Source organism: Scaptodrosophila lebanonensis, unplaced genomic scaffold (genome assembly GCF_003285725.1).
Source record: "Scaptodrosophila lebanonensis strain 11010-0011.00,11010-0021.00 unplaced genomic scaffold, SlebRS2 tig00000001-arrow-pilon, whole genome shotgun sequence".
Taxonomy (NCBI): Eukaryota; Metazoa; Arthropoda; class Insecta; order Diptera; family Drosophilidae; genus Scaptodrosophila; species Scaptodrosophila lebanonensis.
The window spans coordinates 5,146,331-5,171,793 of NW_022060529.1; the positions used below are offsets into that span (position 1 = coordinate 5,146,331).

Sequence of the window (25,463 nt, forward strand, 5' to 3'; positions counted from 1 at the left end):
ATTAATTACCAATCAGTTGTGTATTTTTTATACAGAGACTTTTTACATTTAAACTCAACGTTGCCATAAAACAACAATATTTGTATCGCAATAATGCGCCGTTGCTTTTGTTATTAATATTGCTATCTTATTTTGTATTGTTTTCTTTCATTCTTTTTTCGTAATTAACAGACGCTCCATTTAAATTAATGCTAATTAAGCATTCAGTTTGTTTGTCAATTTGTGAGTCGGAATTATTTTTGTTTTTTTTTTACTTTTTTATTAAATAATCTGTTGTGTCGTTGGTTTTGCTTAATTTAGTTATTTGTTGGCGCTCAAGTTTGAAATGAAGAGGGCCATTTCAATATTACTAATTGAGCAATTAAAAATTTATTGTAGAAAATATAGGTTTTAAACTTAATAATTGCTCACACTGATAGGTTCTTAAATACATTTATGTCACCTGTAATGGAAAATCAATCGAATAAGCACAAAATCAATGAATGAGTCCCAAACATTAAACCAAACGCAAACGATTCAATCAATACAAAAATTTGATTTGATTGCCCATTCGCTTGTGCTTTAGAAAGCACAAGAAGAAACCAAGGCATCTATAGTAGAAGAGCAAAAAATAATTCGAAAAGTTATTTAATTTCCATGCCAGTTAAAAATCAATAGACAACCAACTCAAGCACCAATCAAACAAAAAACAAAACAAAAATTATAAAAAAAATATAGTCCCTGTGTCCATCAATGAAGAATAAAAATAAAAGCAAAGGCAAATGAAGCAACGAGCAAGTGACAACAATAAAAAGATAAACAACTTTTTCAATTTGCAAATACGCCCGGCTAAGCAATAACAAACTCAAACGGTGCAAGTGAATAATCAACTAATAAACAACAACTATAACATAAACTTAAGCAACAAAAACATCAACCATGTCCGAGAGCAGTGACAACAATGGCGACCAGGCTCAGGCGGCTGCCAGCGGGGGAGCTGATGGCGAAACGAATGTTGGAGAGAACAAAATGAAGTCGCGCCTACGTAAGGGAGCCTTAAAGAAGAAGAACGTCTTCAATGTGAAGGATCACTGCTTTATTGCTCGCTTCTTCAAGCAGCCTACGTTCTGCTCACATTGCAAGGATTTCATTTGGTAAGTGACATGGCCCATCAATTGGTCAGCTAACTGTTAAGATAATGCATTATGCAAGCAATTGCGCCCACGGACATACTCGTACTTTGACATTCCTCTTTAATCCGCTGCAATGTAGATTAGAACGAAAAAAAAAGAATGTGAGCAATGCTAATGCTGTAATTTTAAAATCACACATGCAATTTCTGAATTGGGTTAGTCAACATTTGTTGCTGCTCTTGGCCATTTTTAGTTACCCCCCCCCCACTGAGGACGTGTTCCATACACAAGTATATATACAGGGTGCGCCATCTTTTATGTCGGTATGCAAACATTGAATATCCTTGAAAATAAACAACCGATTTTCAAGTATGCGATATTTTTATTTAATTTGGTTCTGTACAATTTCTTGAACTGAACTACTCAAGTCAATCGGTTCACTAATGACAAAGTTATTCAATATCTACATACCGACATAAAAGATGGCGCACCCTGTAGTATCTACCGTGCCCTGTGCAATTAGTTGTAAGCAACCTTCTCACGACAAGTTATGTTTCTGCTACCTCTATTCGCGTACATACTCTTACAAAAATATGTATGGTTGGCATGTATTACATATGTAGTTTTCAAACCCCGGACGCACTTGTGGGTCTACCTGGACCTGAACTATATAACGTGGCCGTCGTATGCAAAGTCGGACTAATCGATAATTGAGCGCTTTGTTTGTGCGCCACTTTTATCAACTACGTTTGAAGCGCGAAGAAAGAAGAAAGACAATGAGAATTATACAAAATAAAATACTGAAAACGAAACAAGACACGATATCCAATGGAATTAGAAAACAAAGGGAAAAGTTAGTGGCCACAACAAAATCAAACATGTAACAACAGCAGCAACAATAGCAACCAAATAAAATATTTAATTTAGGCAAAGCCACCAAAATCTCGCTTAATCCATTGTTATGCCCTCTGTACCCATTCAATATCTCAATGCTTATGTTTGCAACACGTGCCCCGAGTCAAGAATTTTGCTTTTCAGCCTCCACTTAAGGGGGGTATGCAAAACAGCCACAACCACGACATTTACATCCACAACCACATAAACCCAAAGGCCCAAGTGTTTGCGCTTTTTATGCTATGCGGATTATAAATCAATTTCATACGCATTATGTTTGCTCTGTTATGCTATTCTGGCCATATTTTTGATATTCACCACAACACTCGCCGTGATGTAGTTTGAAGCGTAAAATTTGAAGATTAACAGAGAATAATAACAATTTATATCAGAATTTTCCAATTTTTACAGTGGATGTAGGTATTTAATGAATGTTCGACCATGATTATGAACATATTTTGCATATTAGTAGCGCTACATAAATATTCATCGAGATATTCAATTTTTTGCATCTCAACTGCCTCGGCACAACTTTCATTTGAATTTAACTTTTTTCCGCACATTGGTCCAAGAAATCTGATATGTGCTGGTTGCCAGATGCGGCCCATTTATAATTACACATGCAGCAACTTTGAAACACTCTTGGCATAGCGGGGGAGTGGGGAAAAAAGAAAAATTCTGAAATACACAAATTCGGCGTAATCATATACATATTTCGTCTTGAACTAAAATTTGGTTGAGTCACCAAATGATATAGTTTACGAGATGATTATACTAGCGACGTTGACAATTCCCTATGAAGCGACTGGAACTGCGTACACATATAATGCATTTGTGTACAGGCTGTTAAATTTCGTATTTCCCTAGGAACAGAGTTTAAAAAGGGTCTATATAAACTCATAGAGGAGTACACACATAATCGGTTTGAAATTTATAGTTATGCAGACTAAATTGGCTTTAAATTGAAAATCGAAATTAGTGATATTAGTTTACTTAATAGCTGTCATGTACGCTAAAACAAACGGCAAAAGTCTACTAATTCGTTGACATGAGCTTGAATTAGTCAATTCAACTTGACAATCGTTTAATATACACACACATACTCCCACTTATAAATGTATATAGGCCCATGGATTTACAGCCATCATTCATTTGATAAAGCGCCACAAAATGGGCGTTGATTTTAAAATGAAGTTAATCATTGTAATATAGTCTAGTCGCCACGTGCCATCAGTGCGGCTTAAACATCAAACTAATTGCCATTAAAACGCAAACATTTGGGCAATAATTAAATTAATTGCTGTTTCAAATGCGGGCCAGCTATAGACCATCGAACTGAACGAGAGCCTTGAGACCGAACGAGGGAACGATGTGAAAACGATAGGTGCTATATTTCTATATCTGTCTGCCGACACAGCTGCTGCATCATTACATGCTGTAATTAACGCGCTTCGACAACAACAGACAACAAGCGTCAGCAACAGCAGCAGCAGCAGCAGCCAACAAACATCAGCCGACAATACCAACAACAAGCACTGAACATGAGCTGCCAGAGGACTGACAAGCACAAGTCGTTGCTTTTGCTGTTGTTGTCGTTGTCGTTGTCGTTGTTACTGTTGTTGTCGTCGTCTATGGTCGCATTGTACATAAACGCCTCTTTTGGCCAACAGCAGCTAATTAACAACTTCAGTTGCGCTTGGCAGCGAATTTAATTAATAGTGTGGGGCGCCAAAAGGCGTTGCACGCACGTAGCCCGCCAAGTGTGCCAGAAAAAAGGGCAGGCGGGAGGAGGATAGCCTGCATCAGGCAATCCACCTCGAAACAACACCAACAGCGCCATCACCTTGTCGCCTGTTCGGCATGTTTATGGCATGTCATTTGCATAACAGTTCAAAAGTGGAAGCCTCTTTTTTCTCTGCTCTCGCCTCTTCTAACAATTTTGCGCTGCGGCCCGCTACTCTAATACTTGTATATACGTTTATACAAGTATGTTGAAAGTATGTGCGTCGACAAAAAAAATTAGTTAGCTTTTATTACTGTTTCAAAAATTGAAGCTCATAAAACTTTCAACTCAACTCAACTTGATACCTAATTACACAGTTATTACTAATAAATTATAATTTTAAGATTGTGCAGTGGTCGAAAAGAAGAAACCTTATTTACCTGCAGCATCAAAATAAATTGTGCGAGCAGTGAAAGCAATGGTGAAAGGTCAAGTGACAATGCATAATTGGTGATAACATAAAACGTTTTTTCTTTGCAATAAAATAAAATGTTCTGATTCAAAGCCAGCGAGAAATGTCAATTGCAATACTTTAAAAACAGGCGGCAAATTATGGATTAATCTTATTACTATGTCAAGAGACAATTGAAGTCTGCCCATTTTTCTTAGGATGTTTTTATCTACATTTTTATCATGTCCCTGTGGTATAAAGACTGCAAAGTTAAAAGCAATATTTTTAATACACAGACAGCTCAATAAATTGCCCACGAATGTGTTGAATTGCAAAGTTATGTTCCGAATATAAGGTTACTTTAATTAAAACTTACAAGAATTATATAACAAAATAAAATATTCCGCAACGACATACATCTTTGGGATTTACTTTTTCGTGACTAAAAAAAATTTCTCGAGCGCTTATTTAACCTAATTTAATGTCTTATTTTCTCACTATTAAAAACTAGTGGCTTTTTGGAGTATGAAGTTCACAATAACGTGGACAGCTGGCACGCTTCTACATACCAGAGCTTTTGATTACATGTGCAACATTTTCACCCGCTTATGGGTCGAGTTCACCCAAAACTAATAGGTGTGGAAAAAAGGAAAAAAAAAGCCATATTATTCTGATCTCCATCTCTACTGTTTTGCCACGTCCATTGATCAATGATTAAATAAGTAAATAAATTATATTTTACATTTGTATTTAGTTTCTGTCCCTTATTCTGCAGGAATAACAATATTCAATTCTACAACTCCAACTAAAAACTAGTAGAACAAACTCATTACGAATGCATTTGGTACAGCTTTCCAATGGACTCATGGATAACACCGATGTACATGCGTCATAATTACTCGAACTATTCTTAGCTCTGCTTAGACCCTTTTAGATTTAAATATATATTATGTTTTTTTTTTTTAAATACCAGGATTAAATTCATTTTAACTTATTAATACATATGTTAAGACCAAAATTTGTGAAAAACCACTCGCGTAGTTGAATTAAATTGCAGGTAACTATTCAGGCCATTCACTGAATTTATTTCAAAAACATTTCAATATGATTTCACTTTTGTGTGATTTTAATTAACATGCAAAGCCAACTCTATTATACTTGTAGTATTTCTGTTTTCGTCGTATCCTGCAACTCTCATTTTCGGCAGGCAAAAAAGTGCTCTTAATTAAAAAAAATATAAATATATAATATAAAGTCCATGCCAAACAAATGATAGCTGCCATAGCAGCCACTAGCTACGAAAAGCTATACGAAATAAACCACCACAATTGTGTGTAAAAATGTATATACATTTAATAAATGCGTAGCATAACTGCAGGCGCTACAACATGCGGCTTTTGTGCTGGCGAGAAAATTGCTTTCCACTTCATTTCATGTGCAAGCAAACAAGCAGTACTATATAGTACAGACAAAAGAAATCAAATTAAAAATTTAATTTAAAGCTGTTGCAAAAACTAAATGAACAAGAAATGGGCCACAGTTCAACCAATTCTGGACATTGCTCATTTTAATGCTGCTATATCTGTCAGTTGGCTTAAAGCTCCATTAATTGACATCTTCTAATGGCATCAACCTAATTGGCAAATTGATGGCAAATGCGACTGAACGGTGTACGAGAACGTTATCTAATTATACATTACCTCAATGTGCCAAAACATGAAATCGCCTGCATTAGCTCCGACAAACACAAACATACGAGTACATACATATAGTATGCATAAACGACTATGTGTGTGTGTGTGTGTGTGTGTGTATATATGTATAGTATATGTGAGCGATTGGCTCACAGACTTGGTGGGTTGGCTTATGGCAAAAGTTATTTGAGTAAAAACTTGCGCAAAGAACGCAAATGGCCGCACGTTCGACAAACAAACAAGCTGCGCCTACACAGATATGTATGTACGTGTATATATACTTATGCTCAGTCGCACACATGCACACTCGTTTACACTCGTATGTATGCATATTGACTACAAGTACATAAAATATAAATGTGTATATATGTATATATATGCATAATTTGTGCTGTGCTGTGTCGTGTCTGCCAAGCACGATATCAGGAATTGCACACTGGTCCGAGATGTGAACAACATTATTTAGAAAATAAACAGCATATAGTCTAAAATAATAATTACTGTAAACGGACATTTCTGCAAGCTGCCTATTAACATTAAAAAAATTTAAGTGACCATTTAAGGATTTTAATATTCACATTAAATATATACAAGTATATGTGAAGCAGGCCAGGTAGATAGGTAAAGTACAAACTATGTTTCACAGTACACTTAAAGCAGCGAAAGTGTTGATTGCCTTAATTAAGGTTTTAGTAATTTGATCCTTTTCGTACTGAGAAGCAAGACCTATCAATTGTAAATAAAGGACTGCTTCAGACAAATCCGAAGAACAACTCGAATGAAGAATTGTAAATACCTTAAATGACGCAGATTGCGAAGTAAAGAGTTTTCTAATAAATTGAGTTAAATCAACACTTTGTGCTTAAGTGTAATCTTTAGAAGAGTTCCAGTGTGCACTGCAATCTCTAAAAAATTCACGCAACACTTTGCGCTTATGTGAGCAAATACACTTATGCATATGATTTGCTTAAGCTTTAAGCGGCTTGTGGTCAAGGCATTTTTGGCTTATGCATATGCCTAGTCCATAAGCTACGCCATCGTAAACAGATGTAGGGGTGTGTAAACATGTCTATGGCTGAACTAAAACCTCACAAAATATGGGCCCAAGTGCAGATAATACCAATACTCGTAATATGTACATGTGTGTAAGAATTTAATGTGGACATAGCAAAAGTGCGATATACGTAAATTTGCATGCAGTCAAGCGTTATTATATTGATTAAATTAAAATTGCAAGTAGCTTGCTACAAACATACTTCTACTTCACAATTTGCATATTGTGTAGGACATTACAGTTGTTGTTTTTGCTTTTGTTATTACTGTTGCCCAAATGAAATATTTATGCTAATTGGGCGCCTGCCAACAAGCAGCAACAGCAATAATAACGTTTGCCTAATTTGCATTGCTTAAGAATTAATTCCAGTCAATTTTAGCTGATACGAGTAAACACTAATTGTTATCAACTCTTTACTAATTCATGGCAATTTCTTTTCGTTTAACTCATTCTCCTTTCAGGGGCTTTGGCAAGCAAGGATTCCAGTGTCAAGGTATGCAAGATGAAAACAAACTATCGAATGGCTATTAAACTAACTAACTTCCTTCGACCGCAGTTTGCTCGTATGTGGTGCACAAACGTTGCCATGAGTACGTCACATTCATATGCCCCGGCAAGGATAAGGGCATTGATTCCGTAAGTGCACGCATACTTTAACATACACGCACCTACAATACCACTTTAACCGAGTAGTTTCAACGTTAAGGCACCATGTCCAATGCAAATGTGTGTGTCTCTGTGTGCGACTAATCTTTCATGTGCGAGTTGTTGGAACCAAAAAGTGTAGCATGCCTTGCGGCGCAAAGCAAATGCCAGAGGTCTGTCGCATTGTCCTTTCTGTTTTGCCTACTTTGGTGCTCTGTCATATTAAACTGTCATTTTGGGTTTTCGGTTATGCTTTTAACGGACTGCGCTACCACTGCCCTGTCACTTTTGCTTTGCGAACTAAGAGCCGTGCTTAGATAAAGATATATTTTTGCTCTTGCTAAAAAAAAACGTCAACAGATTTCAATTTTTTCTATGCTCATACATGCCTACATTTCTATGCGACTGAGATTACAACTGCTAACTTTTCTCTGCGGCAGTCACAAAAAGTTTTTGGACATGATTTGCATATCGGTCTGCTAAATAAATCGCTTGCTTTGTTTGTGAAGCGTAAAAAGTCAACCAGAGGATTTACATATTACCCTTAAAGTTGTAATGCAAATAATTCAGCAACCATTTACCTCTCTAGAGTCTAGACCATAAAAGTAATTTTAATAAAGAACTATCCTACTGTCCGCATCGGATGCATTTAACAAATTCTTCGACTCTTGGGCATACGTCCTGTTCAAAAGAAAAATAAATCATTTTGTAGAACACATTTTCGGTGTGTACTCAACATACTATTCAGCCAAAAAAGGAAAGCTCGCACATGAAACTATGCACATTTGCAACATGAATGACTGCGACGGATAGAAACAGATTTAGAGCTTAGAATTTAAGATCTTTTAACTAATGCTTAATAAGCTTTCATTCATATAATCGCAAATTAAAGAGAACACATTTATACATATGCATATACTATTACGTAACACATGTACACTTTTCGATATGTTTTAGTCGCAGTGCCGTGTTCCGTTGTTCATTACTTTATTGTACTTATTGTATTTTCATGTGCTCACAAACAAAATTGTATGAATACCAAAAAATTTTCCAAATTGATCATCGTGTGCGTCTCGACACAACAACTACAACAACCAATCAACTACCACCATCAATTAAAAAACAACAACTTCTACTACTACAACCAAAAATATGGCTCTCACGCATTTTTAAATATATATATAAAAAAAACAAAAACTGAAACTAAAAAGGACTCACCAAAAACTCAACACCATTTCGAACCATTCACATACGCAGGACCCACGTTCTGCGACCATTGTGGTTCGCTCTTGTACGGCATTTACCATCAAGGTCTCAAATGCTCAGGTAATGTGCTGCAAAAACCCCACAACTTCAGATATTCTCCTACCCCACCTTTCGCCCTGTCTTTCAATCTATCGCTAAGTGCTGCTGGGGCTGCTGCTAACCAGCTCAGCTGCTCAGCTCAACGGCTTCAATGCCGCGGCTATCTCTACTTACTTTCTTTCCTATCTTCCCAGTCTAACAAAACCCTTACATAACTTTTTTTCACATTTCTTGTTGGCTACTGTTTAACCTTTTATGTGTGTGTGTATGTGTGTGTGTTTAGATGTGTATAAAAGCGAGCGAAAGCGTTGAACATAAAAATGAAATTCTTCAAAACAATTTGGCCCTATATATGAAATATGGACTCCCAACAGAACCCACAACAAATGCCCACAGGCATTAAAGTTAATTAATAAAATGTGTTTATATAAATAGGCATGTGTTGTTGATGTACCTGCACAGAAGTGTGTATATATTATGTACTTCCTTTTTGCTTCCCCCCCCCCCCCCCACAGTGCTCCTTCCCTTCGTATATGTGAGCTTGTTACCTTGTAATCATTAGATGCTTTTAATAAATAACTTTTTATGCTATTTAAGGGCGTTGGGCCGGGCTTGGTCTCGAATTTGCCACCGAAACTGTCCCTAGTCCCGCCCCTAAGCCGCCCACACAATTCATTTGCATAATTATGCGCACGCAAGGCTACCAAGGATTGCTTAGCATAGTGTGCATTTAATGATATAAATGTGTATACATGTGTGTATATTGTTTTTGTTAGTAATTTGTATGTGTCCTCCTTCTCGAACATAAACAATTTACCTTAAACGATTTTTTCTGCTGCAGCCATAACAGAAAATATAAATACATGCTCGTTGAATAGAACCCAAAAACATGCATAATAAATCCTTGTATAACATTAAAGTCCTCCCAGCGTTCCGGGTTTGTATCCATTTGTGCAAATATTTGATGCACTCTCCCGTTAGGTGGTGTGCCTAGATAATGTATTCATCTCTCGAATCGTAAAATGTTATGACCAGTTATTAGTGTACTCGTTTGAATATGATCACAAACATATTTAGTCATATTTTTAACTACATATTCTTCTCCTAAAAGCTAATTTGAAATAGTATTTCGAATAATTTAACATATGTATTTATTTCAAAATTGTTGAGTGCTTTGTAAGCAATTGGAGAAATACAACAGGCATATGTTTTGGAGTAAATTAAATTCTCATTACATAGTAAAAAAGTTGGTATATTTTTCTTCAAACTGTAATATATTTTAATTGAAATTATTTAGGCAGTCACTTTTTATAATATCTGTGCTACGACCATGATGTATCTTTTAACACAAAAACCGCATAAATGTTGTAAACAAGACTTGTGTGTGTGTTTGTGTGCAAGTCAAATGAAACGATGCCATGCAAAATGTCAGCATGTTGATTTTACAATTGTCTTCTGTCTGCACTTGTGCGAATGTGCATATGTAGATATGTTTGTCGGTGTGTGCGAGGGTGTCTATTTGTCTTGGAACTCACAAGTACCACGCATATGCACACCTACACACAACTATAAACATATGTACTATATAGTACATAGTGTGTACACATAAGCCAGCATACTTGTGGCACTTAGGCGTGCAATTTAAGATGACTTGAGTGCTATTCAGCGCCCCTGTTCCTTGTTCTCTGTCAATGGATGCATAAGGTTTGCCTAAAGCTGAAAATTGTTTGACGGGCGAAAGAGAAATTATGTGCACGTTGCCTTTTAGTGCTTAGGCCAAACTAAAATGCTAGGAATTCACAGTCAAATGGTAATTAATTATTTTGCTAGCAACCGTTGCGGGGGGTGTGGTTGCACAACAATAGTAAATGCAAATGGAAATGATAATAAAACATAGAAATAAAATTCAATTCAATGAAACGAGCGCAATTTTGCGAAATTAAGGGGATGCCATAATAATATAAGTATATTTTATAGTTAGGCGATTGGTAAAAGTACACTTATTTATTCCTGAAATCATACTTCAATGTAGGAGTATTTAAAACATAATGAAACTATTTGTACATTGAAGTGCATTGTCACAGAAATAGAACCTACTTCTGAAGTTACACTTCATAACAGATCTAATTTATAATAAGTACGTGATGTATACGTTTTTGTAGTCTTTTCACACAATACTTCAACATAGTAAGGTACTTAAGTGAAATTCAGTACACCTGATGCTAAATACTTATTATTATTTACTATTTTACTATTAATTCCATGGCATTTAAAATGTATAAGAAAATAATATTCATGAGGCTTTAGATCAGACGATTTTGCCTTTATTGATCCTATTCGGAAGAGCAGCCTCAATTTATTCAATAAGTTCATAATCAGCTTTCAGCTCCTGACTATTAAAGACGACTCTTATACATGGATGAAAGCATTATTTTATATAATTTCCTTTGTCTGGTTCAGATGAGATGTTGATAGCAGCTTCCGTGGTATATGTTGATAATTAATTCAAGGCCGCCACATATTAACTATGTACGATTGATTTAATCCGAATTAGCAGCCAATAAAAGTATAGTGAACGGCTCGGAAATGCACGACGTTAATTCGCCTTACTTCCAATTCCTATACAATTGTAATCTAATTAGAGTTCAGCACTCAATCGAGTAATAACCTAATACCTAAATAAGCGGACTGGTTGCCCTAGTTTGGCGTAATGTATATGATTCTCACAAATAAAAACAGCACCACAACAATGTGCACCAGAAAACATTAAAGCACTAAACTATTTATATCAGAAAAGCTTAAAATGCTTATCAAATTAAATCATCCTACAGTGTTATAAACAAAGCACTTAGTCAAGCTAAATGGCATTTTGTCAAACTTGGAAAATAAAATTAATACTGTTTCCACACCTAGACACCAATTATGGTCGAGCTTACACTATCAGTGTGGCTAACACAGACACTGAGTCAGGGTCTGTGTAATACAAACTAAGCGCTTAAATGTCGTCATTGTCATTTAAAATTTTTTATTCGATTGCAGTAACGATGTGTGCAACGCCTCCGATTTCCACGCATTGCTGTCATATATGTATAAATCGGATCAAATATATATTTCGTTCTGGGAGTATTTCACAAGGCGTTGGAACACATTTGTCTAGCAATAAATTACAAATAGAGCAAAGGAGCAGGAGGTCTTGCAGACAGTCGACGCTACTGAGCTATAGAAAGACCAATCAATAGCATTTCTACTTGTAGGCCCGCATGCGATGTCTGTGTGAAATTCATGCTTTATTTTCACACCTGTTGGTAATTTATTTTCCAAGTGCCTGAATACACTCACAATTGTGATTATATAGGATACACGTATGTACATACTATATATGTGTGTTGGTTAACAGAATTTGGGGCGACAATCATTTCAATTGTTTGCCAAACAATTTTATCAAACTCATGTCCTTTATGCCATTCTGTCCGTTTGTCAATTGCTATTGTGATTTACCTTTTGCTCACCCAATTTGTACATTTGATTGTCTACTTTTGGGCACACACGGTCGTGTATGCGAATTTGATTTGCATTTCCAGCCATTCAGTGTGTGTGCCCTGTCACTAGAAACCAATTTCGAAGCGGAAATTGAAAAGCAAATTAGCTTAGTGCAACCTGCAACTAATTGTCGCAAGTCAATTGTGTCAATTGTGTCAATTTTGACTTTTGACAATTACACATTCATATCTATTGAGGATATCACGCCAGGGCTCAGAAGTTACGACTCTAGCTGAAGTGCCTTTAAGGATACTCAGCAAAAATCCACTGGGCCACTTAAATAAATGTGCGCCCATATGACAATCTTAGAATTATGTGTGAGTTGGCAATTCTAAATTTCTCACAATCTGCCCCCATATAAACACATACAAGTATAGGCATAACCATACCCATGCCAGCCAGTCACACATATTTATCTGTGTTGTCAAAATAAATGACATGGCAATTTATAAATGCTACTGTCTACTGATGCTTCTTATGCTGCTACTGTGACACTCACACACCAAGTACTTGTACATACAAATATATACATATATGTATATATGTACGACTACGACTACACACACTGGAGACTTGGATACTCTGATTGTGAGGACGCTCGCGTTATCGGGCATCAGTTGTTAATATGCTGGCAGTTATGCGTTGTACGTTTTATACAACCAAATTACCGACTGAGCTCCAGAATGGAGTAGGAAATTGCTGGCTAGGAAAGCAACTTGCTGATATAATGCCACAGATATCGTATATACTCGTACATACTCGTATATGCATGCTGATGGCATCCAATGTGGATGAGAAAAAAGAATGAAAGCATGCTGCAAACTGATGGCATATTTGTTATGTGGGCCAAGTGACAACAGAAATGCCAAATTTCGTAATATATTGCTGCAAATACATTTTGCATTTGCACGTACAGTTTTGCCAAACAACTAGGGGGAAAATAATTCAAAATATGATAATATGATTTTCCTCAAAACAAGCTATGAAAATGAGATATAAATCCCACGCTTAACTAATCACAGCAACAAATATGAAATACATAAATGATACATTTCAGTTGTAATCGTATGTACATATGTATCATACATATTTCCAAATTAGTTTTTGCAAAACACATCAGCAGGATTAAAAGATTAATAGCAGCTATCATGTGGGGGATAGCTACAACTAAATAACATTCTGCGAACAAATTTTAACGAATGGTACCTATCACCTTTCATTGCTGTGTTTTCCTTGCTCTCGGACTATTCCACGGCGAAGGCTTTTTGGGCAATAAACCACAATTTTTGCGCAACCTTCGAGTGCCTGTCACTTGCAATTCACCTAAGCCTCTTGGGCAACTAAGTACAATACGTGCCGAGTTGCATTGAACAGAGTCAACAAGTTTGGGACCTTGGTCGCGCGCCACAGACTATGCAACACATATATCGTTTTTTTTTTATAAGCAAGTCTCTAACATTTAATTTCACTTTGGGAGACCTTAAAGTCATCTTTAAACTCAATGTCGCTGTGCTTTCGCATTCTATTTCCTGTTTGATTTTCAACCCTATTAATAATAGCTATCTAACGAGAGCAGAGCAGCAACAATAGAGATGGCAGTGGGAACTGCTGTTAGCTGTTGAACCTTGCGATGGCCCAAAATGAGAGCGCAATGTAGCTACTAGACACTATACTTGATGCTCGTGCCTTTTCATAATGCGCTTAAATGCCCTTCGTGTTGTTTCCAACTTTAAGGCCACCGCATATACACACTCGTGTGTGCATATAAGTATGCAATAAAAAAATAACTCTAAGACGCACACAAAGGACCTCACTGATGAGTTCAAGGCTCTGACACTGCAAGTTCAAAATCACAAAAAAAAAATAGGAAAAAATAGCGCAATATGTATTAGTGTGACAGTGGCCGCAATAAGTATGTGCCTTGCTCAGAGCCAAGAGCAAGACCTTAAAGGCGCTTCGAACGTCACATGTGGGACACAAAAAGTAGATATCCCTACAAAAGGGTCGTGTGGGTGTCCGTGTATTTATATCGAAGCGTGCCAGTAGTCGACACACATTTTTTACGTATATATGTCCCTCAGCGTTGTGCATATGAGTTTCTGAATCTCTGAACTAGTTCCTATGTTTAAATTGAGTTATTCCTCATTATAATAAATCTATTTTTTTGACGCAAATACATTTTTGAAGAAAACAAAACAGATTACCGAAATTAAGAATAACAAGAAGTAATACAATTTTGTTTCTCAGGTTACTTAAGAAATTAACAGAATTCAACGGTTTGTGTTACTCTAAACGAGAAAGATAAAAAATAACAAGTATTATTATTTATAATATAATCAGGAACGGCTTTTATGCTGCCAAATAAATACTACTGCAGTCTCCATTGCAATTAAAGGTTTCAGGATTTTAGGATTATATTTTGAGTAAATTAGCTTAATTCGAACGACTGTTTCACAGATTTTTGAATTGGTTTCTTCTTTCCTTGCACAACTCTTATGTACACACATATATGTGGTGTGTGTGTGTGCAGCTTTGAACGGATTAGACAACAATTGTTTGTAGTCTTAGTGGGGCTGTCTGCTTGGCTGCCTGCCTCACACTTTTTTGTGGGCGTAGATGGGTGTGTGTGTGTGTGTGGAGGTCTGTGTGACAGCTTTCAACAATATAAAGGAAATGAAAAAAAAAGCGAAAAGGTTATTTATGTCATTTGTTGTGCCCTGAAAATGCACGAGGAAGGGAGGGGAGGAAGAAGAGAAAAAGTCCCATTAAAATGTGTTACGTCTGCTTTGCTCAATGCGATCAAGCAAACTAAACTAAATTTACGTTTATAATGCAACTCCCAGCACATTAGACCAAACCGACCATGGCCCAAACACAATCCAATTCTCTGACACAGACATTCACGCACATGGAGCACACTTTCAATGTTACATATTCGCAGAATTTTTGCTTTCCATGTACCCATTTACACATACATATATAAGATACATAATATATACATTCAGGCGTCTTTATATTTCTGCTTTTTGCTTACTGGTGTCTGGTGCAAATTTCATTTGTCCAAAGTCTCGCGCCATTCTGCAACTCAATTAACGTTGCGTTAAAATCATTATTACATACGTATTACATTAAACTTCTGCCTATGCCGTTTACTTAATATGCGTATGTCTATAAGAATATATACAAAGTATTATTATCTGTAGAATACCTGCGTTAATTTTCCATCAGTTTTCTCCAACTGTTCAATTCCCAGGCGCATCAAATGCCGCACAAATGGCACAACGTCGCCTTTCTGTCGCCGATGTTTTGCGATCATTGCGGCTCTCTGTTGCACGGCATCACGCACAAGGGTCTCAAATGTCGAGGTAACGTCTATGACTCTTTATGAGTTTGTGTGTGTAAGTGTGTATTAAGTGTCTCTGTGTGGGTGTATGTGTGTGTGTGTGCTCATAAGTGTGCCTAGCATTTAAGAAAAGTTAGTTAGGCCTCAGAACTTTTATGTTTCCACTTTTTTTCCACCGCACTTAGATTGTCGCCATTTACAATTAGCATTAGGAGCGCTTTGTTCAGTTTCAAGTGCACACTTACCTGGGTGAGTGTATGAGTGTGCGAGTGTATATATTTGTGTATGCACATGTAATGGCGAGCGACGCGCACTTGAGCTTTTGTTGTTGTCGCCGACGGTACGGCACTCTTTTGTGACAAGTAACGCAGCCTTCCACCGTGCCGTTCAGCTTCAGCCCTCCTATTACCACAACCAAGTGCATACAGATCTCTGTTTGCATACACTTGAGTTTACAGTTTGTTAAACATTGTTGAAAAGTTGTTAATTTTTGTTGTTATTCGCTTGCAGGCATGTGCTTGTCACTTTTTTTCTAGTTTTCTTTTTAGCAAAGTTTTCTATTTGTGCAGTTTTGCACAACAAATTCAATTTGCATGCTCACGACAAAATTTAAACAAACACAAAATGTGCCACACCAGCATCTATAGTAAGTGACTAAAAGGCGACAAATACTTTAAATAAAATAAAGAACGAGCTACTTCATTAATACAAAATGTATATCTGAAATAAATTGAAGCCAACATTTAAATGCAGCTTTTCATATGCATTTTAATTTGTTCATTCGTTCAGATTTGCCTGTTGACTTGTTTTTGTATCTCAACCAAAATGGTAAAGCCTCTTAATAAATCGAAAAAAGATGTTTATATTGGAAATGAAACTTTGAACAAAATTTGTATGCTATTTATTAAGGTACAGCGAATCAGAAACGTTTGGTGTATCGAATGAGGTCAATGGTGGCTATGGATATTGATGACAAAACTATGAAAAGAATTTTATTTCGTAACTAAAGCGTAAGCGTCGATTATATATTTTCTTTCCCTTACTTGTTGCTTATATTTCGTTAATATTTCGATTGCATTCAAATATTTCATTGCATTCTGATTTATTATATATTATATTACATTATCTACTCATTACTCAAAGACTACTCCTTCCGTTTATTATAGTCAAAAACATCAATTTGAATTTAAGTTTCTTTTGCATTGAAATTTTAACTTTCTGACATTTATTAACAGATTTGATAGCGCATATTTTTTTTTATTATTTGTGCGGTTGCATTTACTGCAAACTGAAATTTTCCGTATCACCGCCCAGTGTCGCGCCCTTTTCAAATAGCAGTCATCATGCTATCGTTCCAAATATCAAGTGCAGCTCTTTGTCGTGTCAATGGCCGTTGATTGAGGGACACAGAAAAATCCAAATAAATAAATGACTTACGCTTCATTGGCCAGGTACGGCATCCCAAGTAAACAAATGACAAACAAAAAAATGACAACAACAAAATTGTATGACTATGAAAACAAACAACAACATAGAAAAGTGAAAATGTAACGACCGGCATTGAATAATGGCCGTAGCCGGAAGTGTGCGGTCGCCATTTTCAAGCACCTAAGCTCATGTTCATGCTCAAGTGAGATGTATGTTTGTGTGTGTGCGAATGTGTGAGCTTGTGTGCAGATTTGTGTATAGCAGCCCAGTGTTCAATGGCATTTGTAATTCTATTGCATTTGTCTATTGTTTTACTCAAACAGCCAACAATTCCCAGGGCTATTTGTTTGTGGGTTTGTCTCGTTCATGCGTTGGCTTGTTGCTTTTGGTTAGTTTTTGTTTGTATTTGTTATTTGGCTCTTCAGTTTGTCATTTGCTGTGGTTTTGTTCGATTAGTTTAGTTGGCAAAGTTATATTGCATACTTGTATTGTATAGGCTTAGTTGCATGCGGTATTTATTTTAAATTCAAAAATGCTTTTGACAATTTAATCCGTGCTTGACACTAGAACGCTTTTTACAATAATAATTATGTTCTCCATTGGTTCTTCGTATTATTTATGTATGTTAAATTTGGCATTTTTGCGTTTTGTTATCTTTATATTCCGATTATAAATTATTAATTATTAAAATCGGTGATCCCCATCATACAGCTGCTATTAAGATGATAAAGGCACCACTTAACCAACGTTCTGCTCGCCTAATTTATATAATTTCTTCCGATTTTATCAAAGCCCCATATAATTCAATAAATTTCTATTGGTCAAAAGCAAAGGCAAATGTTAAATTGAGTGTAGAGGGCTACAATATTAGTTATATATATTAGGTATTGTGCACATATAAGTTTTTTTACGAAAGACAGGACACACAATGTAGGGCATACACCACATATTTTTTATTAATACTGATTTGAGCTAGTGTATAAGAGTTTGTGTGAGCGCGTGCTGGCATGCCATGGGTTTGTTTATGTATGTATGTATGTGGTCCACAAAACATGCCACGCAAAAAGTGTAAAGGAAGCCATTTCTTTTTTATCATTATTTTGTGCTGCAAAAACGCTTTCAGATTTTCATTAAATGCAAAACACACACAACAGACCAACTACAACAGCCATAATGGAGGCATTTTTTAAAGCCAACCACCACTTATAAGCTCGCCATCTCAATCTATTTGTAGCGCCTTCATATTGTCGGTTTGTTCAGAAAGCCGGTCAACAACTCGCTCTGTGCGTGTCTGTGAGTGTCTGTCTGTGTGTGTGTGTGTGTGTATGTATGTTTTTGTCTGTTTGTGTGAGTGGGTGGCATCAAAATGATTACTTTTCATGTGGCAAATAACGCAACAGCAAAAGTAATAGCAACAGCAACAACAATAGGGTCGACAAGCAACAAGCAGCATTGCAAAAGAAGGCCCAAAAAGAAAAGAGAACACATATCGCACGCGGATGGTGGCATGCCACATGTGTCTGCCAACTGCAATTTTGCTTACAACAAGCCGCTCGATGCCTGCCCACGGCCGTTAAGCAACAGCAATGGCGCCCAGTATAGTATGTTCGGGCATTGGACCTCAAATGACAAAAGCAATTTTACACATGGGCGTGCAATTTGGTGGCAGTCCGAAAAAAGAAAATACACCAACACAAACGACATTGATAAATAATGAAATCAACCTTCCATGCAATGCCCGCACTTTGCCTCTCACTGCTCGTGTTGTAGTTCCCATTGTTGTTGCTATTATAGCCTGGTCCATTCGCGAATCGAACTTATTTGCTCGCAGTCGAATTATCGGACATTGAATGTTATGGTCATTGAAAGCAAATTTCGTCTGGCAGTAATTGCGTTTGCTGCTCGGCTCAACATGCAGGCATTATATTTGCACCTATGCTCAAAATCATGAATATACTAACTAACCCATAATAGTGGATATTAGTGCAAATAACAAGCTTTTTATGAAACAACTTCGTTTCATTTACATTCGAATGCGCGGTCCTCTGTCAAAATACTAGCAAAGGTCAGAGTGAGGATTAATTGTAAGGATTCACGAAATATTCAATATATATCTATCACTTTAAACAACTACAAAATATAAAGAAAAATATCACAAGTCCTTGAATTAATTATAAATATCAAACTGGTATTTGCTTAATACTACTATAAATGTTTTATTTTGGCACTATTCACTTTTCAAAATGGCACTTATAGGCTCAATAAATGTTTATAATCTACACTGATTTATAATCAACTTATGACCCTAGTTATGTCTCCGTATTTTTCACAAAATACTAGACAAATCGGAATCCAAAACCAATCTACGAATTAATCATTTTTTAAAGCAACTCTTCTTTCGGCTTCAGACTCCGCTGTAATGCCAGAAAACTCAACTATATTTATTGCAAAATAGGAATTGTATTCGCATAGAACTGATCCCCACCCTTGCTCTGGTATGAAACAATTTCTTGACCTGGGCCTGAACATATAAAAACATTTATTTCAATTGAAACAGGTAATGTAAAAGTGAAAAGTAGCAATTACAAACAAAATCCAAAGTACACTAATAGGCTAATAGGGACATTTTCGATCGTAATTATTTCCATTTCATTTCAAAATTACTATATTATATCACGGCAGTAGTTAGACTTTTAGTATTCAGTTGGAACAATTGTTTAGATGACATATAGTAAGTAAGCATGTCATCATAAATTGATGCCCAGTTGAAGAAAGCTACATTGGTGTATTTATAATTTTGTGCATAAGTGTATTTACCTGCATACTCGTATACCTGCGCACAGTTTCGAGTATGTATGTACGTATACAAATATAGGAGTTTGCACGATTTTGTGTGTGTGCTGACAGCAAAAACAAAATTGATTACATTTCAATTTGCAATAATTTCCAATTGAATGCTTTAAGGGCGGCTATGTCGGTGACAGATGTACGAGTATGTACATACGTGTGCATGAGTGTGCATGAGCGCCTCAAACTATGCAACAGTTTTACACACACGCTTGTGTGCGCGCACCATCATTTCCGTTTGCTAAATGATTGCAAGAGACATTCAACATGCACCATGTAACAAATTGCCATGCAACCATCACAAGCGCCCAGCAAATATAACTCTACGAGTACATACACATATGGAGGTAGGTGAGTGGGTGTTAGTGGATGGATAGCTGAAAAATTGTTCGCCGAACTATATTTGCTGGCAAGCTTATTGGATTGCACGCTGATTGATTGCTGCATTGCCCTGCACAGCTGTGCAACAAGTATGTACCTCTCTCTCCCCCCTCATCTATCTCGTGACACTCATCAAGTAAGCATCAGTTCAATTTAAATACATACGAGTATGTAGCTTACCATTAGCCTAGTCCAGTGAGCAGAAATACCAACAAAATTACCAGGTAAGCATAACAAACTTCACTTTGTATGCGTGCAGTGTACCGTCTGTCTACTTAATGTGTTTGTGCGTGTCTATGTGTGTTTGAGTGTGTGTGTGTGAGTGAGTTTATGTACGTGTACAACTCTATAGTATATGTATGTCCAGCTTTCAATTTTCCCAAAAACTTTCTCACCAAGCCCACACCGAAACTTATATGCCAGTCATGGACAACTAGCCATCAAGTTTTTCTTTATTTCAATATCGGCTAACTTTAACGTTCTGTCGTTTAGCATGTGACATGAATGTGCATGCACGCTGCAAGGAGAACGTGCCAAGCTTATGCGGTTGTGATCACACCGAGCGTCGTGGACGTATCTACCTAGAGATAAATGTCAAAGAGAATCTTCTCACTGTGCAGAGTAAGTATTATGAGCACGACAAACAATGCGGTTACTCCTGAACTTTTAAGCGCCAACAATTGAACTGCACTTCGACATGGTCAGTTAGAAAGTTAGCCTGGCTTAAGTATATTATGGGCGCTCTGAGGCAGTTGGGTAAAACTTTTGCTGACATGCCGCTATGCAAAAGATATACAAATGTAAGCCACTTAAGTTTTAACCAATTACGGCACGAAGAACTTTTTGTAAGCCGCTGGGAACTTTGTTTTGTAAAATATGTGGGAAAAAATATTATGTTAAAAAAGTTTGAGGCAACAGCTACGCGCTTTAAATGTTTAAGTTTCTGCCTTCCTCTAACTACTTACGTTTCTTGTGTAATTTCTTGAATCGCTTACAATTGAAGGTATAAGAAGGAGCCTTCTAGTGGCACATTTATATTTAATCGCATATATATTATTAATCCTTTAATGGTGTGATATTCTGAATATAACCAAGCAATATTCGGTTAAAAGAGAATATATGATATATTCGTTTTGAAACGTATTTTTCATACGATTTTTTTGAAAACCACTTAATTAATTGGACCTTGTTATGCAAATGTTTCTAGAACTTATAGTAAATGTTGTCTTGACTCCCGTTTGCATATTTTCTGAAAGCAAAGAAGAAATTTTGTTGGGCGTTTTAGCGATATGTTTACATTCTATTATGCATGGTTGCAGTTAAGGAGGGTCGGAATCTCATACCAATGGATCCAAATGGTCTAAGCGATCCGTACGTGAAAGTTAAACTCATACCGGATGACAAGGATCAGTCGAAGAAGAAAACGCGCACCATTAAGGCATGCTTGAATCCCATTTGGAATGAGACCATAACTTAGTAAGTTGAACAAACCAACGACCAAACAACAAGAACATGTTAATTACACCTGTCGTACAGTGATCTCAAGCCGGAGGATAAAGATCGCCGCATACTCATCGAGGTATGGGACTGGGATCGCACCTCGCGCAATGATTTCATGGGCGCTCTTTCCTTTGGGATATCAGAGATTATCAAGAATCCCACCAACGGTTGGTTTAAGTTGCTCACACAAGATGAGGGCGAATACTATAATGTTCCATGTGCGGACGCGCAGCAAGATTTGCTTAAGCTAAAGAGCCAAATGCGAACAAATACAGTGAGTAACCGCAATCGATGATCCTAATCGATTGACTTTACATTCATCTCAATGCTCGTTTACTGCAGAAATCCTCACAAAAGAAGCCGCTTGTTATGCGTAGCGATACAAACTCACAATCGCAATCGAAAAAGGACTTGATACGTGCCACAGATTTTAATTTTATCAAAGTGCTTGGCAAGGGGTCTTTCGGCAAGGTAATATTTGTGCATTTGTGTGTATTCTTTAAATTGTGAACCCATATCTTGGTCGCCCACATTACAGGTTTTGTTGGCTGAGCGCAAGGGCAGCGAGGAATTATATGCCATTAAGATACTCAAGAAGGATGTGATTATACAGGATGATGACGTCGAGTGCACGATGATTGAAAAACGTGTCCTGGCGCTGGCCGAGAAGCCGCCGTTTTTAGTTCAGCTGCACTCATGCTTTCAGACAATGGTGCGTATACTCGATAAACCAAAAAATGTTACACTTATCGACAATCCGTAAAACTAAGCGATAGCATTATTTAAAAGCATGTACATACATACAGTGAACTGAAATAGCTCGATTTAAGAATATGTATATAATTGATTTCAATTTAATTCTTTTTAATTGCTATTAATTTACTAAGAGTATATTAAGCGAATTAAACAATTTCACCATAAATATGCAAAGCTGGCTTGGATCAGAGTATTCAAAGTATTTAATTATAATTTTGCAGGACCGCTTGTTCTTTGTCATGGAATATGTGAATGGCGGAGACTTGATGTTTCAAATTCAACAGTTTGGGAAATTCAAGGAGCCTGTCGCTGTGTAAGTTTAGCACACAAGAGAACTTTAATTGCTCACTTAGTTTGCCCTTCCCACTCAACTGCCCACTTACCCACTGTCACACCCACAGTTTTTATGCTGCCGAAATTGCTGCTGGGCTGTTCTTTTTGCATAGCAAGGGCATTCTGTACCGAGACCTCAAGCTGGACAATGTGCTGCTGGATGCCGACGGACATGTGAAGATTGCCGACTTTGGCATGTGCAAGGAAAACATTGTGGGGGATAAGACGACAAAAACATTTTGCGGCACACCGGACTACATCGCGCCGGAGGTGTGTGTGAACAATGTCTTTGAAGTTGCACCCCTAAGCCATTTTCATGCCCATTCCACAGATAATATTGTACCAGCCATATGGCAAGAGCGTGGACTGGTGGGCCTATGGTGTGCTACTATATGAAATGCTGGTGGGCCAGCCACCCTTCGATGGCGAGGATGAGGAGGAGCTGTTTGCCGCTATTACCGATCATAATGTATCCTATCCGAAGAGTCTTAGCAAGGAGGCCAAGGAAGCATGCAAGGGCGTGAGTGGAACATCCCGAGCACTAATATTCTCTGCCAAAATTTAATTCCTGCCTCTTCTTTCAGTTTCTGACCAAACAGCCCAGCAAGCGCTTGGGCTGTGGCGCCTCCGGTGAAGAGGATGTACGTCTGCATCCATTTTTCCGCCGCATCGATTGGGTGAAAATCGAGAATCGCGAAGTGCAGCCACCGTTCAAGCCGAAAATCGTAAGTAAACATGTCAGGCTAATTGGCAGTCCATTTATATGCACAAATGTTCGCTGATTGAGTCGCTTGTGCATTTTCAGAAACATCGCAAGGATGTGTCCAATTTCGATAAGCAATTCACATCAGAGAAAACAGACTTGACGCCCACGGATAAAGTATTTATGATGAATTTGGATCAAACGGAATTTGTTGGCTTCTCTTACATGAATACGGACTACGTTTTCAGCACATAAGCGACAGAAGTGACGGTTGAGGGACTAAAAGAAGTTGCAACAGCACCAAAATTCATTGAGTTGTGTCATCAGTTGATATTAAATGTTAATATTTTGTTAAATATATATTTCTCAATGCTTTATGCAATGCAAAAGACATTTGTTAGCATAATATTAGACAATTTCTTTGAGAGCAATAATTTTGTTATGTCTGTATGCTCTGTGTAAACATACAAATACACAGACAAAAGTAATTTATTATTGTTATATTTTATTTATATACCTATGTCTAATGTTATTTACCGACGTTTATATAATAATTAAGTTTAAAATAGTTTTATTTATATTGTAACAATGATCCAACCAACTATGAGCCAAAAAATATTCAATAAAAAACAATTTATTTTAATAATAATATTACTTAACATCTGCTTTTCTCTACAATTTTCCGTGTATATAACCCAGACTAAATAAAATCTACGTTTTCCTGCGTTTCTATCCAACTAAGCATTCCAAGCTCCTACACAATACCCACTATATCTTATGTCCTACGTTTTATTATCTCTCGTTTTTATAATTTTTGTGATCTGATTCGTTATCTACTTTATAAGAAACTCTTTAAAATTCCCATAGCGAATTTCTAGCAGAAATTAAAGTACTCAAAACAAATTGCAATAAAACAAATAAAACAAAACAGTGCATATTTACATTTTAACAAGAATCTTAATGTTAGAAAATACAATAAAGTAAATATGAAATAAAAAAAAAATATTTTACTTTTAAATTGGAAATACCAGTTTTAACCCCCAGATCTCACACAGCCCTAGCAACAACAATAACCAATTCGATATCTATTCACCAGTTTTTTCGAGTATACATTAAAGTATGAATCGATTGGAAAAAATTTAAATATATATATATATATATATATACACAAACATATATATATGAATAAAGTACACTATGACATTGGGAAAAATAAAACTGAGCAGAACATGCCTAAAAAAGAGGTATTTTGTTATTGAAGCCAATTGTTTGAAAGTTAAAACATTGCTCGATTATAATGTTGGCCCCTGCATTATAAGAAATCGAAATATGTGTTTAACTAAAATACACTACAACAACTGAAATGCTATATAACTTGGCATTATTAAGTCACAGACGAAATGAAAATTGTACTAAAACTTTTAATACATGTACTATACACTCACAATATCTATTATAGATGGTAACTTTTTGTTACTCTGTCAACAAATTTGAAAACATGGCATAAAGAATATCCGCATTTCATTTAACTGATTCATATAGTATGTAGATCTTTGTGTGTGGAAGACAACTGAACAGCCGTTTTAAATATGATATAATTTATATTGGCATTTTTATATATATGTATAAAAACTTTGCATATATGTAAAAGGCATAGAGTCTCAATGTACCATAACTAAAATAACAAAACAAAAATTGCATAGCAATAAGTTTAAGCTAACAAAAGTAAGTAACACTCACTAGTAGTTTGGACT

General features: G+C 36.5%; 1 protein-coding gene across 3 annotated transcripts; it reads left to right on the forward strand.

The window, feature by feature from the left end:
• The first annotated feature begins 646 nt into the window (after positions 1–646).
• Positions 647–24,312, forward strand: LOC115621154 (protein kinase C, brain isozyme). Of its 3 annotated transcripts, none has more exons than XM_030514753.1 (14): positions 647–1,133; positions 7,390–7,421; positions 7,485–7,564; positions 8,785–8,899; positions 20,910–21,038; positions 21,737–21,893; positions 21,954–22,191; positions 22,260–22,388; positions 22,456–22,629; positions 22,895–22,986; positions 23,075–23,276; positions 23,338–23,526; positions 23,591–23,731; positions 23,812–24,312. In XM_030514753.1, the coding sequence occupies exons 1-14, from the start codon at positions 919–921 to the stop codon at positions 23,962–23,964; spliced, it is 2,046 nt and encodes a 681-aa protein (XP_030370613.1). In that variant the 5' UTR covers positions 647–918; the 3' UTR covers positions 23,965–24,312. The 3 variants fall into 3 exon arrangements, with proteins under 3 accessions (XP_030370613.1, XP_030370694.1, XP_030370773.1); XM_030514834.1 differs by lacking the exon at positions 8,785–8,899 and adding an exon at positions 15,672–15,783; XM_030514913.1 differs by lacking the exons at positions 647–1,133; positions 7,390–7,421 and having other exon boundaries at positions 7,548–7,564; positions 8,831–8,899.
• Positions 24,313–25,463: the final 1,151 nt, after the last annotated feature.

Excerpts from the sequence above, each read along its gene's own strand:
- LOC115621154 (XM_030514753.1), top strand. The coding sequence starts at position 919 with ATGTCCGAGAGCAGTGACAACAATGGCGACCAGGCTCAGGCGGCTGCC. Across the intron at positions 22,192-22,259 it reads GCCAAATGCGAACAAATACA|AAATCCTCACAAAAGAAGCC; the intron begins GTGAGTAACCGC and ends CGTTTACTGCAG. Across the intron at positions 23,527-23,590 it reads CCAAGGAAGCATGCAAGGGC|TTTCTGACCAAACAGCCCAG; the intron begins GTGAGTGGAACA and ends CTCTTCTTTCAG.